The 16753-nt window shown below is 41.4% G+C and overlaps 1 protein-coding gene across 2 annotated transcripts in view; it reads right to left on the bottom strand.

The window, feature by feature from the left end:
- Positions 1-4280: 4280 nt before the first annotated feature.
- Positions 4281-16753, bottom strand: part of LOC117354445 (zinc finger protein 436-like) — a 33518-nt gene continuing 21045 nt past the window's right edge. The window contains exon 4 of one of the 2 annotated variants that reach the window (XM_033932013.1): positions 4281-6885. In XM_033932013.1, the coding sequence (XP_033787904.1) occupies positions 5300-6885 (1586 nt within the window). In that variant the 3' untranslated portion in view covers positions 4281-5299. The remainder of the gene's footprint in view (positions 6886-16753) is intronic. The other variant, XM_033932014.1, reaches the window with a different exon arrangement.

Genomic DNA, 16753 nt, shown 5'->3' with positions numbered 1-16753 from the left:
CTCGGTATGTTACCATTGTTCTGGAACATTGCCCGCCTCACTGCTGTAATCTCACGTAAGCGCTTGCCTGCGTCTGTATGCAATTGTGAGGTGGAGTGGAGAGGACGATTACGTGAGGTTACAGAAGTGAGGTGGGCAATGTTTCAGAACGTAAGGTAACCATTAGAGGCAGTACAGCTTGTGTGTACATAATCTCGTGAACTCTCACGAAATTTGGCACCTCTCCTGGCGGTGACTGCTTGATGAAAGATGGCGGTTGTGTCCGGTGCTGAAGAAGGTGAGAACTGAAGGCGGTTGCGGATGCAGCCACCGGACACTTAAGGCACAAGTCAGATATTGATTCTCCCCACTATAAAAAAGGCTAGAAGACTACACCAAAATCTTGTCTCTTGCAGTTGATACTTTAGGATCTAAATCACAGTTTTGCATGAGGTAATACTTGTTTTAATTTATAAATCTTTCCTTAATTGCTTCTGATAATTTCAGCTACACGCAGCTGAAAGCAGTGCAACAGGCAGAAAGTGAAAAACTATCTAAACTTCACTTTCTGCCTGTTGCACTGCTTTCAGCTGTGTATAGCTGAAATTATCAGAAGCAATTAAGGAACGATTCATAAACTATAATGAGTTTTACTTCATGCAAAGTTGTCATTTCTTTAATAAGACATTAACTATTTTTTTTCTGCAGCCCTCCAAGTACCTACAAATCCAAAATGTGGCCCTACAAAGGGTTTGAGTTTGAAACCGCTGCTTTAGAGCATTCCAAATAGCCCTTAGCTTTTGGAGGCTGATAAGGAGATCTGTTTCCTGATCAGACCATGTCTCTTGGGTGTGGAACCCACTCACATGAGCTCCCCATTTGAGCCTTCTGCAGAAGTGGAATTTGGAAAGGTAGTCCCACGGCTAAATTGTACTCCAGAGTAAAGAGTGAACTAGTTTTGGAGGTACGTGGATGACATCCACCAGGTTCCTTGTAGCCTGGGAAGCTAAAGTCCATTGGACCCCTCTCAAATGAGTCGTGCCACGAGAGCGATACGCACTATGGAGAACATTTGGCCTAATAATCTCAACATCTACCAAGCTGAGACCTGTGAGGCAAGCACAGCCAAGGCATCTGCCCTCACTTGTGGCAGGAAATCCTGAGCTTGCACTCTATCTTTCAGGGCTCCTATATACCCCAAATTATTATACTGTGTGCAGGGGGGACTTGGGGTAGTTTATATTGAAACCTAGTAGCTCCAGCACCCAAATGGTTCTCTACATGAACTTCTGCACCCCTTCCCGAGCTGTTCTTCACTAGCCCATGTCCAAGTAGGGAAACACAAACTTCCAGTCTAACAATGCTGCAACTATTGCTAGGCATTTGGGAGCTGATGCAAGGCCAAAAGGCGATACTGGTACTGGTGTCTCCTTACTCGAAATCAAAAATATATTTCCTGTGACTGGGAGACATCAAAATGAGGATATAGGCATCCTTTAAGTTCAGAGAGCATAGCCAATCTTTTTGTTGAATCATGGGGAAAATGGTGCTCAGGAAAATCATCCTGAAACCTTTCTGGAAATCTGTTCAGGGCCTTTAGGTCTAGGATGGGACAAATTACACCCCCCATCATTTTGGCCACAATAGAATCCCTTCCCTTCTTCTTGCACGGGTTTAACCACGTTGGCCTGTAGAAGGGTGGAGATTTCCTCTACAACAGTGGTCTCATACTCAAACCCTTTGCAGGGCCGCATTTTGGATTTGCAAGTACTTGGAGGGCCTCAGAAAAAAATAGTTAATGTCTTATTAAAGAAATGACAACTTTGCATGAGGCAAAACTCTTTATAGTTTCTAAATCTTTCCTTTTGGCTAAGTCTTAATAATAATATTGTAATTTATAGCTAAAGAGACATATGATCAAGAAACTGTTTGATTTTACTTTTGTGATTATGATAAACATACCGAGGGCCTCAAAATAGTATCTGGCGGGCCGCGAGTTTGAGACCACTGCTCTACAAGTACCTGCTTGTGCTGAGAGCTGATGAATGATGCTCTCAGTGGGCAATTTGGCTTCTAATGCCAATGTAGTATATAACTAAGATAGACTATTTGAAGAACCCACTGGCCAGAGGTTACAAAGGGCCACCCAAATTTTTCAAAAAGTATACAACAAATTATACAACAAAACAATACACAATTAAGCTGCAAACTCGCAAGTCAGAAATATAAAAGAGAGTCATATGAGATTAATATTCAAGTCCTTACAGAATGCATCAAGAGGAGCCCAAGTCCCAGTAAAACTGGCAATGTTATTTTGTTTGAACGCTATTATTTCTTCACATTTTCTGATGGTAGAGAGATGATTCCACCTTTGATGGAAAAAATACAGCCTGTCCCCTACCAGTAGGCTTTCTTACTTGGCCTGTGGTTATGCTCTCCTAGAGCCAGTCAAAAAAATACCTTACTGCTTGCTTTGATTGTGGAGCTAGCTGGGACTTCTGGGTCCATGGCTGATGTGGTCAGGACTGCTAAGAAGAGCGGGAAGGTAGTGTAAATCTACATGTTTGAGAGTAGTAGGGTCCCTGCCTAATCCCCCTCAAGAACTGCCTAGTCCAGGAGGATGAAGCTGGAGGCTGCCGAGAGTGGGATTGGATGGTGTCAGTATGTTTTCTAATGACCTCCTCCACCTTAACCCCAAAAAGGTTGTCACACTTCCAAGGTGTGTCCGTCACTCTCTTCAACCACTGGTTCCAGGTCAGAGACAAGTAGCCATGACAGTCCACGCATCCTCACACCCATGACAGAAAGCCTGGATGTAACATCGCAAATGTCATAAGTTCTGCCATCATCTACTATGTTATCCCTGGCCAGATATGTTCTGCACTTGAGCTGCTTTTTGGCCAACCAGTGAAATTCTGTGGCCTGCTCCTGAGGGAGAGTCCAAAAGACTGTGTGCCAAAGACTTCGTGTAAATGCTCATATAGAGATAGTAGGTCTGGATACGGGCAATGAGCATCAAGGCCTGATAACGTTTCCTCCCAAACAAGTTCAGGATTTGAGCCTCTCTACCTAGGGGAGCCGAGGCACGAGTCTTGGAACTTCAGGCCAGATTTGACTACTAAGAAGTAATGAGGAAGTTGTGCCTTTTGGCTACAATAGGGTGTATGCTCAAAGAAAAATCACAGTTCAAGCAGATACATAAATCAACTTATCTGCTTGCTTGTGGCTGGAACGGTGCAGGTCACGAAAACTGGGCAGACTTAAGTGCAAAAGTTGCTAATGTAAAAACATAAAATCTCCTGAAGCCAAGGGGAAGGCTTATGTTTCATGGCTTCCGGAGTTTTTATGTTTTCACACTGGCACTTTTGTACATTAGTCTGCCCAGTTTTTGTGAACCACACCCTTCCAGCCACAAGCAAGCAGATAAGTTGATTTATGTATCTGCTTTATTTTACATGAAGCTTTTAGTGGCGGTTAGACACTGTATCTGCTATGATGGTCTGTATGGGCAGCCTATGTTTGGCTCACTTCATTTGAACTTTAATACATTGTGGGTCTGAGCACTACATAATTATAATATTAATTTGAACTGCGATTTTTCTTTGAGCATATATGTTACTATCACAGATGACTACAAATTTACCCCCTTCATATGAATTAGGTGCGATACAATAAGTGTGTATATTCCTTCTTTGGTACAACCTGCACTAAGAGGGGACTCCCAGTTTCTCATCAGCGCATCTGTCAGGATAGGGTGTAGCGAGACTGACCTCTTCCTTGGGAGGAGATTCATAGTCTAAGACCGATAGCATCTCAGTGCTGGGTTTCTCCACTGTTAAATGGGATAACAGAAGCTATCTTTTTAATACATCTCATGCAAAAAGAGACCATCAAGTGGTAATTTATGTGGCTCTTGTGGTGGGGAGGGGTCAGAAGGGACGCCATAGGACTCCTCCTCTGAGAAGTAATGTGGATCCGACTCAGACTCCCATGAACAATTCAGCTCAGACTCCTCAAAGTACTCTGGATGGACTGGGTTAACATGTTCCTGCCACAGCTCAGTGGGACCCTGTCCATGCCCCCCGAAGGGAACAGAGTGCAACTTTCAAAGTCATTGAGGTCTTCTTCAATAATTTTTTTTTAAAAAGTATCACGGATAAATTAAATTCCTTAATTTTGAAATCAAAAAGGGGGCTAGACTCAAACTGAGACCAGTGTTCAGGTAAAAGCGGGACTAAAGAGCTACAAAAAAAAAAAAAAAAGAAAGAAATGAAAGCTTTAAGGGCTAAAAAAACCCTCAAATTACAGGGAAGGTAACTAAATAAAAAATAAAATGAAGGAAATAAAATGTTATACCCGCATGGGAAGGCACTCTAAAAACCTAAAGAAACAGCAAGCTCCATGGAAAAGAGATCCAGGAACCTGCACCTGCATGGTGAGACACTGCTAGAACTTTCTTAAAACAATATACACTAGGCAGCGTCCACACCAGGTTCCATCGGATGACATCATCCAAATGTGAGAATACATCTGGCCTGCTTGTCTTCAGAGAATATGCTCTCAGAGGCTTCCAAGAGAGTCATCATGATTGTCATGGTTATCTGGGTTTTGATGCATCTAAGTAGGTGGAATTGGCCTTTGTCATCATACGTTAGATAGATTGTGAGCCCACCGGGACAGATAGGGAAAATGCTTGAGTACCTGATTGTAAAAAACCACTTAGATAACCTTGATAAGTGGTATATCAAATCCTAAACTTGATGCTTTGGTTTTCTTCAGAGTGTATACTTAAATTATGTATAACCCAGCATTACAGGGAGAATATCTTTAGTTTTACATGCTCAAATCCCTTATAGTAAAATGACACTCACGCTTCATAATGAAGCTATTAAATAGTAAATTTAAAAGCAGAGAAAATATTTCTTCACTCAACATGCAATAAAACTCTGGAAGTCATTTCCAGAGAATGTGGTAAAAGCAGTTAGCTTAGCAGGGTTAAAAAAACAAAAAGTTAGGTTTGGATAATTTTCTAAAAGTTTAAAAAACGTTTGGATAAAAATGCATAAGCCTTAAGACGGTAAAATCCTCTGCTTATTCCTAGGACAAGCAGCATAAAATCTGTTTTACTCTTCAGGATCTTGCCAGGTATTTGTAACCTAGAATGACTACTGTTGGAAACAAGATGCCGGGCTTGACAGTCCCTTAGTCTGTCCTAGTATGGCAACATTCATATTCTTAAGTATTTTGCACATTTTTTGTCTTTCATGAAAACACAAGAGTTATTTATGCCTTATTGTGCCAGAACAGGCTTTGCAGCGCTTCACAAATTTGCACTCAACACAACAGGCTGTAAGACGTATATGCAGCTGATGACAGGGCAGCCCCTCGGCTGGATTGGGACCTCCCTTCTGCTGCTCCTGAGCAGCTGCGGCATCATTTTTCTTGTGCTCCTCTCCAGATCGTGTCTCTTTCTCTCTACCTCCAGGTCACTTCTCTTTCTCTCTACTTCTCTTTCCGCAGCACTGCTCAGCCATTTTAAGATGGAATCGCCTGCATATTTCTTTTTAATTTCTCTAATGAGCAATCTTAAATTGGCGTCAGTTGCCTTTTGCAGCTTGTGTTTGGCTATATTTGCTCGTTCTGCCAGTTTCTGGCGAACTCTCTTTGCATACCCTCTCGCTTCAAATATAGGGTTCGTGACGTAAAAGTAGCAATACATGATCTCCTTTTTATCTTCAAAATTCCATATCAGGCCTTTAATCTTTTTCATTCGTTTCTGTGGTTGATCTCCTACTGCTGCCGTCGATCCTTGAACGGGTTTACCACGGCCTAGGGTGTTCCCACCTCCTGTCGATTTGGCACCGTCGCCACCAAGATCTACAGCCTTAGCTTTTAAGCTAGGGACAGGCATCTTGCCATTTTGGCTGATGTACGGCCAGTTTGCAGGTCTCTCTCTCATTCCTACTATGCTTTCGTTGTAGCGGCTGCCTTGCTGAAACTTTGGGTAGCGGTTATGCAACAAGGTTACGTGCTGGTACTCAGAAAGACTCGAAGAGAGAAATTTGTTCTTGCCTCCCTCGGAGCCCTGCTTTTCTTGGGGTAATATGTCCAGGTGGGTTAGATTTCCACATAACATTACCGAAATGAACCGCATGCCAGAGCCAGGGTGTGTCGAGTATGATCTCAATAATCCAAGTTTACTGCTAGTGTTTGCTTTAACACCTGTATTGTGCCAAACAGAGCTGCCCTCTGTCTCATGAGTCGTTTGATGTTTTTTGAGCTGTGCTTTTGCAGAGAAGCTTTTATTACATGCCGTACAGGCAAATAGTTTCTTATTTGATGGCTCTTTCCCATGAACCTTCTGACAATGTTTTCTCAGATGCGATAACTGGCTACACGCTTTATCACACTCAGTACAGGCATAGGGTTTTACATCTGTGTGGGTCCTCTGATGTCGTGCAAGGTGTCCTTTGTCTTGAAATCTTTTATTACATGCTGTACAGGTAAATGGTCTTACTCCTGTGTGAATGATCTGATGTCTTGTTAGCTGTGATTTATGAACGAAACATTTATCACACTTGGGGCATGCTAATGGTTTATCACCCGTATGGATAAATTGGTGCCACTTCAAACGTGATTTGTATCTAAAGCTTTTGTTACATTCAGTACATGGATATCGATTCTCTCCAGTGGATCTTAGGCCTTTAGTGATGCGTGTTCTATTTCTATATGTATGGACTTTGGTTCCTGCATGCTTCCTTTTGGACAGAGATGCACTCTTAAAGTCTCTGCTCCAGCTTAAGCCTTGGCAGTATCTTTCGTGATCTACAAGAGGCTTGTAGAGATCCTGATTTCCTGCATGCTTCCTATAAAGCAGCTTGCTCTTATTTTCAAAGCCGTTACCTGCTGGGTAAAAGAGAAAAGTCACATTATTATTTATTTGCTGGCGAGAAGGGAAAATATCCCAGGGCTCCACCTAGTGTGCACACTCAAGAGTTTTGTGATAACATTAGCAAGTAGACATTAAAATAAAAAGGGACTACCTAAATGAATTCTCTGAACCACAGAGAATAAAATGTGGTATCCCCCAAGGATCTCCTCTCTTCACAATCCATTTTAATCTTATTATTGTAACTTTTGGTCTCAATTTTAAGCACCTGGGCATACATTTTTATACATATGCCGATGATATTTTTGTCATAAATCCTTTTCGATCTTTCTCGATTAGGTTATTTGTCCTCTTATAATGGAATGTTTCTCTATTGCTTAAACTGGCAGCTTCAGTTCATCTCAAGTTATGTGTCTTTTCCATATTTATTTGGTTTGGACCTCCATCTATCTCTTGTCCGGACCAGCACACAAAGATTAGAGATGTGGATTTTAAGATCTTGTTCTCATAATGTGTCTTAGGATTGATTCTAGATTCCCATTTAACAGTGAAACATCATATTATAAAAGGCTCCTTGGGATACTTTTTTTAAGATAAAATTGTTAAGAAGAATTATATACCAGGTACGTATTTTGTACCTGGAGTAATACAACACAAGGGATTTTATTGAAAGTTCCTATGGGAAGTCCCAACTAGGATCCTGGTTTCGGCAGAACACTGCCTTCCTCAGGGGAACAGACCAAACAAAACATAATAAATAAAACAATTATTTAAATGATAAAACATATAGAATATGATAAATAAATCTATATAAAATATTAATATGAACAAAATATATTAAAACCATGTAAAGTACAGAACCATTTACTGTATACTAATGATTTCCTTATGTATACTAATTGTGGTTTTGTACTTTACATGGTTTTAATATATTTTGTCATATTAATCTTTTATATAGACTTGTTTATCATATTCTGTATGTTTTATCATTTAAATCAGTGATTCCCAACCCTGTCCTGGAGGAACACCAGGCCAATTGGGTTTTCAGGCTAGCCCTAATGAATATGCATGAAGCAAATTTGCATGCCTATCACTTCCATCATATGCAAATCTCTCTCATGCATATTCATTAGGGCTAGCCTGAAAACCCGATTGGCCTGGTGTTCCTCCAGGACAGGGTTGGGAATCACTGATTTAAATAATTGTTTTATTTATTATGTTTTGTTTAGTTTGTCCCCTGAGGAAGGCAGTGTTCTGCCGAAACCAGGATCCAAGTTGGGGCTTCCCGTAGGCACTTTCAATAAAATCCCTTGTGTTGTACTGTGACATTGGCTTTGCCTTTCTTTTGTTTTGCTTCTCGCTGTACTGGGCAAAGGAAGACTCTTCTTTTTCTGTCGAGTTGCGTACCTGGAGTATTGGAAGGTTAAGTTACTGATCAGAGTCACTAGGAACTGCAGTGGAAATTTAATCCAGTTCCTCAGGTTCTTAGGCTACTTCTCCACTCCACTGTGAACACGTTTTGTAAATGGTTATCATATGGCACCACTCTATCTGACAGAAGAAAGAGAAATTCATCTACTCCCCATTCTACAGCTTCTTAGGAGGAGGACCTGGATATGAGTGGAGGCCTCCTCAATTCTTGATCATTTGAGCTCAGATAATTGCCAAAGCCCCCAAAAGGGTCTCTCTGAAGATCAAAGCCCATGATGAAGGGGCGAGATTCAAGTCATTTAAAGGGCAAGTCTATACTTTAGGTCAGGGGGTCTCAACCCATCAGACTACTAGTCAGGTTTTCAGGATATCCACAACAAACATGGATGAAATAGTGCCTGCAAACAAATTTATCTCCACTGCTTGCAAATCTCTCACATACAGTATATTGATTGTGGATATCCTGCTACTAGTACTGAAAGGTAGGCTGAGGCCTTTCAGTTTTGGAATGACCAACAACAACACATTTGCTGCAGTACATAAGTTTTAATAAAAGTAATCAATCAATAGTCAGCTTACACAAATAGCATCAAAAAGATGATTGGCACTTACAATTGTGCCAAGTGGAGGAAATGACCAGAGGCTAGCGGTCTGGGAAATACCACTCCACTCTGTCCCATCTCCTTGTGCTTAGCCTTTTTACTCCTTATCCTACAATGTCATTCTGATATTTTGATTGGAGGTTACATTAGCATTCTGATTGGTTGTTACATGTTCAAAATAAGCAATTGGTAGTTGTACAAGTTACATTAGGTCATTACAAGCTTGGGTGCTGTCTGAAAAACAACTTCCCTTATCTGCCATGACAGAGTGTCCTTGGTGCTACCTTTAAGACCCTCTGGACATGGACCCTTCTAAGTGGCCTCACCTTCTTCTGCTTCTTGGATGTTGCGATTATCAGTTTGTTGTGTACTTAGGACATACGAGTTATTCTTAGCCACCACCCTGTAACTCTCTTGTCAGGGCCTGTCATGTTGACCTGCTAACTTATCTTATGGTTAGCACTTCTTCATGGAAATTTCCCCAGCTTTCAGCATCTGGGTCAGAAATGAAGTCTGTTATAGAATCCATTTTTATGCTTGGCCTGTTTTTATTTCAGGCCTTGTCCTTTGGGCATTCGCCTCATAGTATGGTCCTCTCTCAGTACTAATCATTTCTATGGCATTACTAGGTGTACGCAGTGGTTGTACACATTATACGTAGGTACTTTCTCTATCCCTAGTGGGCTCATGATCTTAGGTGTCTTTTGTAACTTGGGCAATAGAGGGTTAAGTGACTTGCCCAGGGATGCAGGGAGCTTCAGTGGGACTTGAACCCAGTTCCCCAGAATTTCAGCCCACTGTACTAACCATTAGGGTACTCGTTCTCTCAAGGTTTCTGCAGCTGCCATGGTGCTTGTAACAGGTTTCCAGGTCTTGCTGCATAGAAACTGATGTTTCAACCACCATGCTGTGGCTTTCTTCAGCGTATGCTGATTTTCCCACCAAAATTCAAATTGGTGACCAACGGACTTGCCCTGTTCCCACTCAGGTCAGAAGACCCACTATTTACAAAGAAACTGCAGACCTCACAGCATACCCTGAAGAAAGCCACAGCATGGTGGCTAAAACGTCGGTTTCTACCTGACAAGACGCAACAAGACCCGGAAACCTGCTACAAACACAATGACAGCTGCAGAAACCCTAAGAGTACATCTAACCCAGCTCCAAAGGGAGAACATCTCTCAACCCACCAGAGACTTTTCCATTCTATGAAAAAAAAAAAAAAAAAGACCAACTGACTAACAAAATTCAAAATTTCTGATCAACTGACTTTCCCACCAAAGTTCAAATTGGTGGACTGCCCTGTTCCCAATCCCAATCAGGTCAGTGAACCCACTATTTGCCAAGACAAACTGCAGACCTCACAGCATACCCTGAAGAAAGCCCCAGCGTGGTGGCTGAAACGTCAGTTTCTACCTGACAAGACTCAGCGAGACCTGGAAATCTGTAACAAGCACATTAGGCTACTCCTCCATTCAAATTAACATATTTTTTTTTCCACTGTACACAAATCTGACTCGCTGCCCAGGCTGGCTAGGTGTGGCCCAAGGATTGGGTGGAGACCTCCTGTTCTAGGTGCATCGACACATCCCTTGTGCACATAAATACATAAAATTTAAACGCATAAGTGTACACTTCTTACCCGCAAAAGTGTCAGCTGGGCACCCAAGTGCTATACTACTACAGCACACAACTTACCAAAGCGCTCTCGCTGTAATACAGAGACCGAGGGCTACAAGTAGGGTGTCCATAATCATAGGGACTTCTCAGTGATGGCACCCCAGCTCTGGAATGCTAAGCCACATCTAAGACAGAAAATTAATCTGACCCGCTTTAAAAGCAAGCTGAAAAGTTTTTTATTCAAAGATGCTTTCAGCCTTTAAATTTTCTTCTTTCTCACCCGATCGTTTCTTCTTTCGAACCCCTACCCGATCGAACTTTCCATACATGTTTCTCCTTTGAACTTTTAAAAACTAAATTGTAGTTCTACCCTTTTCCCTTCTGTATTAATTGGTCTGTATGTATTTGTTTACCCCATTTTATATATAGCTCTTAAATTATAATAGTATGTGGTTTTTTTCTTTTTTTGCAATAGTATGTGTTTAAATGGCTTATTATTATTGTATTTCGCTTAATAAAACCAAATAAGCAAAAGTTGTGCTCGACTACCTTCTAAATCCTGCAGTCACTCTGGTAAGCCTGTCTGATTCCTCCCACCCACCTGCCAATTGCAACCACTCAGCTGAGAGAGGATGTGAAGAGCTTGTTCCTCTTCCACTTTTCCTTCTGCTTCTTGCTCCTGACTATATGGTCAGTTAGCTATGCAACCCTCAGTACTAAGGACTTAGCCAGGAAGAAGCAGAAGGAAAAAGTGTGCAGGAGGTGGTTGAACAATCTGGTTATGGACTATCCTACTGAAGTGTCTTTAAGGGTACCTCGCTGGGGTTCCAAGTAAGGACCTAATTCTAGAGGCGCTGGTAGTGAAGGTTGCAGAGGAAAAAAAAAAAAAAAAAAGTTAGGGTCCTGTCTCCACACAAGTTGTCCCTAGGGTGATACATTTAACTGGTCTTTAAAATCAGTTATTCCTGTGGTAAGTATCCCAAATTGAAAGAAATAAGTCTTCACAACTTTAGGTGGTCTTCAACATTGGAACATTAATAGGGATTCTCCTGTCAGTCCTCTTCTGGAAACTGCACCTTCAAAAAGATATAAACAGGATGGCTACTAAAATGGCTGGGGAGTCCATTTCATAAAGGAGTATGGGGACAGACTCAAAGAACTCAATATGTGTACTATGGAGGAAATACGGGAGAGAGAAGATATGATAGTGATGTTTAAATACATACATGACACAAATATGCATGGGCAAGTCTTTCATTAGAAAGGAAACTTGAGTGAGAGGGCATAGGATGAACTTAAGAGGCGATAGGCTCAGGACTAATCCAAGGAAATACTTTTTTAAAAGAAAGGGTGGTAGATGTGTGGAATAGTCTCCCGGTAGAGATAGTGGACACAAAGACTGTGTCTGAATTTAGGAAAGAGTGGAATAGGCACATGGGATCTCTTAGGGAGAGGAAGAGATAGTGCAGTGATTCCCAACCCTGTCCTGGAGGAACACCAGGCCAATCGGGTTTTCAGGCTAGCCCTAATGAATATGCATGAGAGAGATTTGCATATGATGGAAGTGATAGGCATGCAAATTTGCTTCATGCATATTCATTAGGGCTAGCCTGAAAACCCAATTGGCCTGGTGTTCCTCCAGGACAGGGTTGGGAACCACTGAGATAGTGGATGGGCAAACTGGATGGGCCATTTGGTCTTTATCTGCCATGTTTCTGTGCAGTGGACAGGGTGGTAGAGCTAATTACTACCTTACTCTAAGCTAGCCCAGTGGATATACCAAACTATCATCCTAGTTCTGAAAAAACAGAAAAGGAGAAAGCAAAAAATCATTCATGGGGCATAAGATAAAACAGCACATCCAGAGAGAAAGGGAACCTGAAATTCTTATTAAGGAACTCAACAAGGTTTGCAATGAATGAGGCAAGACCCTCATCGTACTGAGTAGATCCCTCTGTCTAAAACAGTGCCCAGAAGCAGAGTTTTACTTTATGGACTCTCAGCTAGCACAGCAGAAAAGTCTGAATCCCAGTGCATGTATCCATCCAGTTCAGACAAGGATTTAAACATCCCGTGTTTTCTATCAAAAGTTTAAAATTTTTTTTTTTTTTTTTTAAACTAGATTTTGAAAAGTAAAGCATAATGAGTACCATATTTTTTGCTCCATAAAGACACACCTAGGTTTAGAGGAGGAAAAGAAGAAAAAAAAATATTCTGAACCAAATGGTGTACTAATATAAAAGCGCCATCATCACTGTCATTAACAAATGAGGAAAGACTTTTAAGGTTCAAGCACTCTTCTAGTTTTCTGGAAACCCCAAGAACTCATCATCACTAGTGTCGGAATTTATGAAGCTCAGTTGCTCCCAATCACTGATATCACTTTCTTCGCTATCTTCATATATGAGATTATCTTCAGTTCCATCTAAGGCACTGCTAATGCCACATTTTTTGAATGCTGGGGCAGCACTGGTGAACCAGTAGATCACAGAATGCATATTCTTAAAAGAAGCTAAGTGGTCTAAATATTTAAATTATTGATAACATAAGTGATAATATAAAAACAAAAATATTTAAAAAAAGTATATCAAATGTTGAAAATATGAGAATACCAGCAGGGATTAATGACGAATTGACAGACCGGATGAATATTCCAAACTCTAAGGTCAAAATCGGATATCCCGTTGCTACAATTCTCTTGTTGCATTTGTATGAATACTTTCTCAGTTACCCACTGCATTGATGTTTACATTTTTTGAATGACAGTGCAACAGTTTCATCCTTCACCGAGCGCTGTGATGTTTTAACCCATTGACAAACTTTTATTTATTTATTCATTCATTCAATTTTCTATACCGTTCTCTCCCAGGTGAGCTCAGAACAGTTTTAAATGAATTTATTCAGGTACTCAAGCATTTTCCCCGTCTGTCCCAGTGGGCTCACAATCTATCTAATGTACCTGGGGCAATGGGGGGGGGATTAAGTGACTTGCCCAGGGTCACAAAGAGCGGCATGGATTTGAACCCACAACCTCAGGGTGCTGAGGCTGTAGCTTTTAACCACTGCGCCACACTCTCCCCTTGAGTGATAGTGGGGCCTCTTCATTCGTCCAGTAGGTGTCAGATCATGATTACCAGCGCCATCCATTTGTTCCACTCTTCTAGCATAAAGACTTTAATGGTTTGTTGATGGAAACGTTGAAATATTGCAACTGGCTAGTAAGACCCCCCAGGAATTACAGCTAGATGAGTCTTCATTTCTTTAAAGCGCTTTTTTGTAGTTTCGCTAATATGTGCTCTAAACTGGTCAAGCACTAACAAAGCAGGTTTTTTCAGAAGCCCTCCATGACGTTTGGACCACGCTTTTTCAACCCAATACTCATTCCATTTTCGTCCATCTATCTTTTTTCTCATGAACATGCACAACTCCTTGTGGAACCATTTCTTTTGGAAAGTTTTTCCTTTTGAAAATTAACATCGGTGACAATTTCATGCCGTCTGTAATGTGTTCTCGCATGTCCTCAGGTTTTGGCACCTTTCAGATCAACAGTCTTATTAGATGGCACATCAAAGGTTAGCAGGACTTCATCCATATTCCCAATTTGGCCAATTTCAAGATCATTTTTCTTCCTTACATCAGTTACAAATTTATGAAAAAGACAGAATCTTAGATTCATATTCTTTTTGGCATTTTTTTCCCCCAAATATATTTTATTAGAAATTTTCACAAACAGTAAACAGTTCAAGCAACAATTCTTGCAGATTCAAAATATACACAAGAGTAGCACAAAAGAAAAACTATCACCATAAGAACAGCAATTACAAAACAACCCCCCCAGAACAAATCACAAAAAAAAACAATAGAAGAAAGAAAATCTGTCCCACAAAAAAATGAAAGAAAAGAAAGAAAAAAGAAAAAAAAAGAAAGTGATTCAAGATGTATAGCATGAAGAGCCAGCCATCGCTCATGTAATGCTGGAACAAGGCTGGAGAGGGATCCCCAAGCTTGGCTTTTGCCTCCAAATCTGATTAGTAGAGCGCAGGTGGGTCTGTAAAGTTATCAAACAACTTTGCATCACCACTTTATGCCCCTCCTAAAGAGTGGTGGAAGAGACCACCCCAGTATCATTTAAATCTAAGTATTTCAACAAATCCTTTTCAAGCTGAGCGACCTGTTCAGGAGCCAACAAAAGAGCATCATCAAGTCTCCACCGAAAAGACCGTCAGTCAGGCTCCAGAAAAGCTAAATCCAGGATAAGGGGGGAGAACATTATCTGACCACATCTGGGGCAAAATATCAGCGGCACTCAGAGAACTTAAAACAATACAGTCTCCAAAACAATAATCAATGCAGGAGAACGGTTTATAAAACCGCTGAGACCCCCCCCCCCCGGGGCCACAGTCCATAAGAGGCAGAATTATCCAGGGCCGGGTTCAGCGGCAAATTAAAATCCCCACCCAATAATAAGGAGCCCTCTGCATGCTTCAACAAAAGAAACCCCGCCTGACCTTCATTAGGAAAATAAACATTTATAGACGTAAAGATCTGGAATTCCACAGTCACTCTCAGCAGCAAATAAAGACCCTCCCTGTCCCAGACCACATGATGGACCTGCCAGGGAAGATCCATAGATAAAGCAATAAGCACACCTCTAGATTTTTTTACATTGCCGATTAGAGGCAAAATACAGGAAAGGATATTGAGAATGGCTACAATACTTTTCATGTATTGATAACGAATGTGTTTCCTGTATAAAAACCACCTGGGTATGAGCCCGCAACAAGTCTCTCAACATAAAGTGTCATTTAAGGGGAGAGTTCAAACCTCTTACTTTCAAAGAATAGCATTTTAACATCGCCATGAGAACAGCCTAAAGCGGGTAAAGAAAGATAGCATATACCCCAAGAAAATTTCCACAGCCAATCAAATCCTGAACTGCCCCACTACAAAAGCCAAAGTAAATAAGAAAGGACACAAAACCAAAAAAGCCCCCAAACCAAACACCACCCTCAAAACTCCCCCTTCCCCCTCCACTCCCCAAAAAAAGAGACTAAATCTCAAAAACCATGACTCTAATATTTCGAGTCACAGCCAGACAGAGGGGCGAGTAGAAGTACACTACCTTTGCCAAGCAACTACTTGTGCGCTCCACAGTAGAAAAAAAAAAAAAAAAAAAAAAGACACAGAAGGATGGGCAAGAATGGTCAAGATAAAAGCACAAGAGAGAAAAAAGAAATAGAGAAGAGCAGCACAAAGGAGAAGTCATTACACCCTCAGTCAATGCATGGCAGATGAAACTAACCCCCAAAAAAGAGAGAAAAAGGCATCAAAACCCTCCGCATTCAAGTGCCAGACATCGGAGGCACAACTTGAGGGGCAGATTGTTGACTTCACAACCGGCCCTTGCCGACTCTCTGCTATTTAGGCTGGGGGTGCACATTCAGGACTGTGGAAAAAATTCCTGAGCTTCCTGTAAGGTGCGAATCTGATACAGTTTACCGTCCTTATAAAATATCAGAGCAAAGGGATGTAGCGAATATTTTGCTCCCACAGGTGCTGAGTAAAGGGCCAAAAATCCACCTGACGATGCAGAGTCATGCTAGATAAGTCCTGGTAAATCTCGATAGAGTATGAGTCCCAAGCAAAATTTTCTGCTTTGCGAACAGCAGGTAATAATCGGTCTTTAATTTTATAACTCGTAGAACAAGCTACAATGTCTTTAGGTTTATTATTATTATTAGGCGCTCCCAAAGCACGATAGGCCCGATCCAGTTGAATAGTATGAGCCTCCTCTTGCAACAAGGAGCTAGCAATCTGTTGAATCACATGCTCGCAATCTTTGTTAAGTCGGGGACTCAGGCAAGCCCCTAAATCGCAAGTTATTCCTTCTACTGTGATTTTCAAGATCCTCCAGTTTGTCTTATAATAATGTATAATTATCTCGGAGTTCAGTCAGGTGTTGATCTGTAGCCTCAAAAGGTTCAGCCTGCACCAGGGCTGCCCAAGTCCAGTCCTTGAGATCTACTGGCAGGCCAGGTTTTCAGGATATCCACAATGAACACGCATGAGAGAAATTTGCATACCAAGAAGGCAATGCAGGCAATCTCTCTCATGCATATTCATTGTGGATATCCTGAAAACCTGGCTTGCCAGTAGATCTCAAGGACCGGACTTGGGCAGCCCTGATCTAGGTGATGCTCCGCTTCCTCTATTCTGGATTCAACTCATGGAT

This window comes from Geotrypetes seraphini, chromosome 2 (assembly GCF_902459505.1).
Source record: "Geotrypetes seraphini chromosome 2, aGeoSer1.1, whole genome shotgun sequence".
Taxonomy (NCBI): Eukaryota; Metazoa; Chordata; class Amphibia; order Gymnophiona; family Dermophiidae; genus Geotrypetes; species Geotrypetes seraphini.
This window is presented reverse-complemented; position numbering and strand designations above follow the sequence as displayed.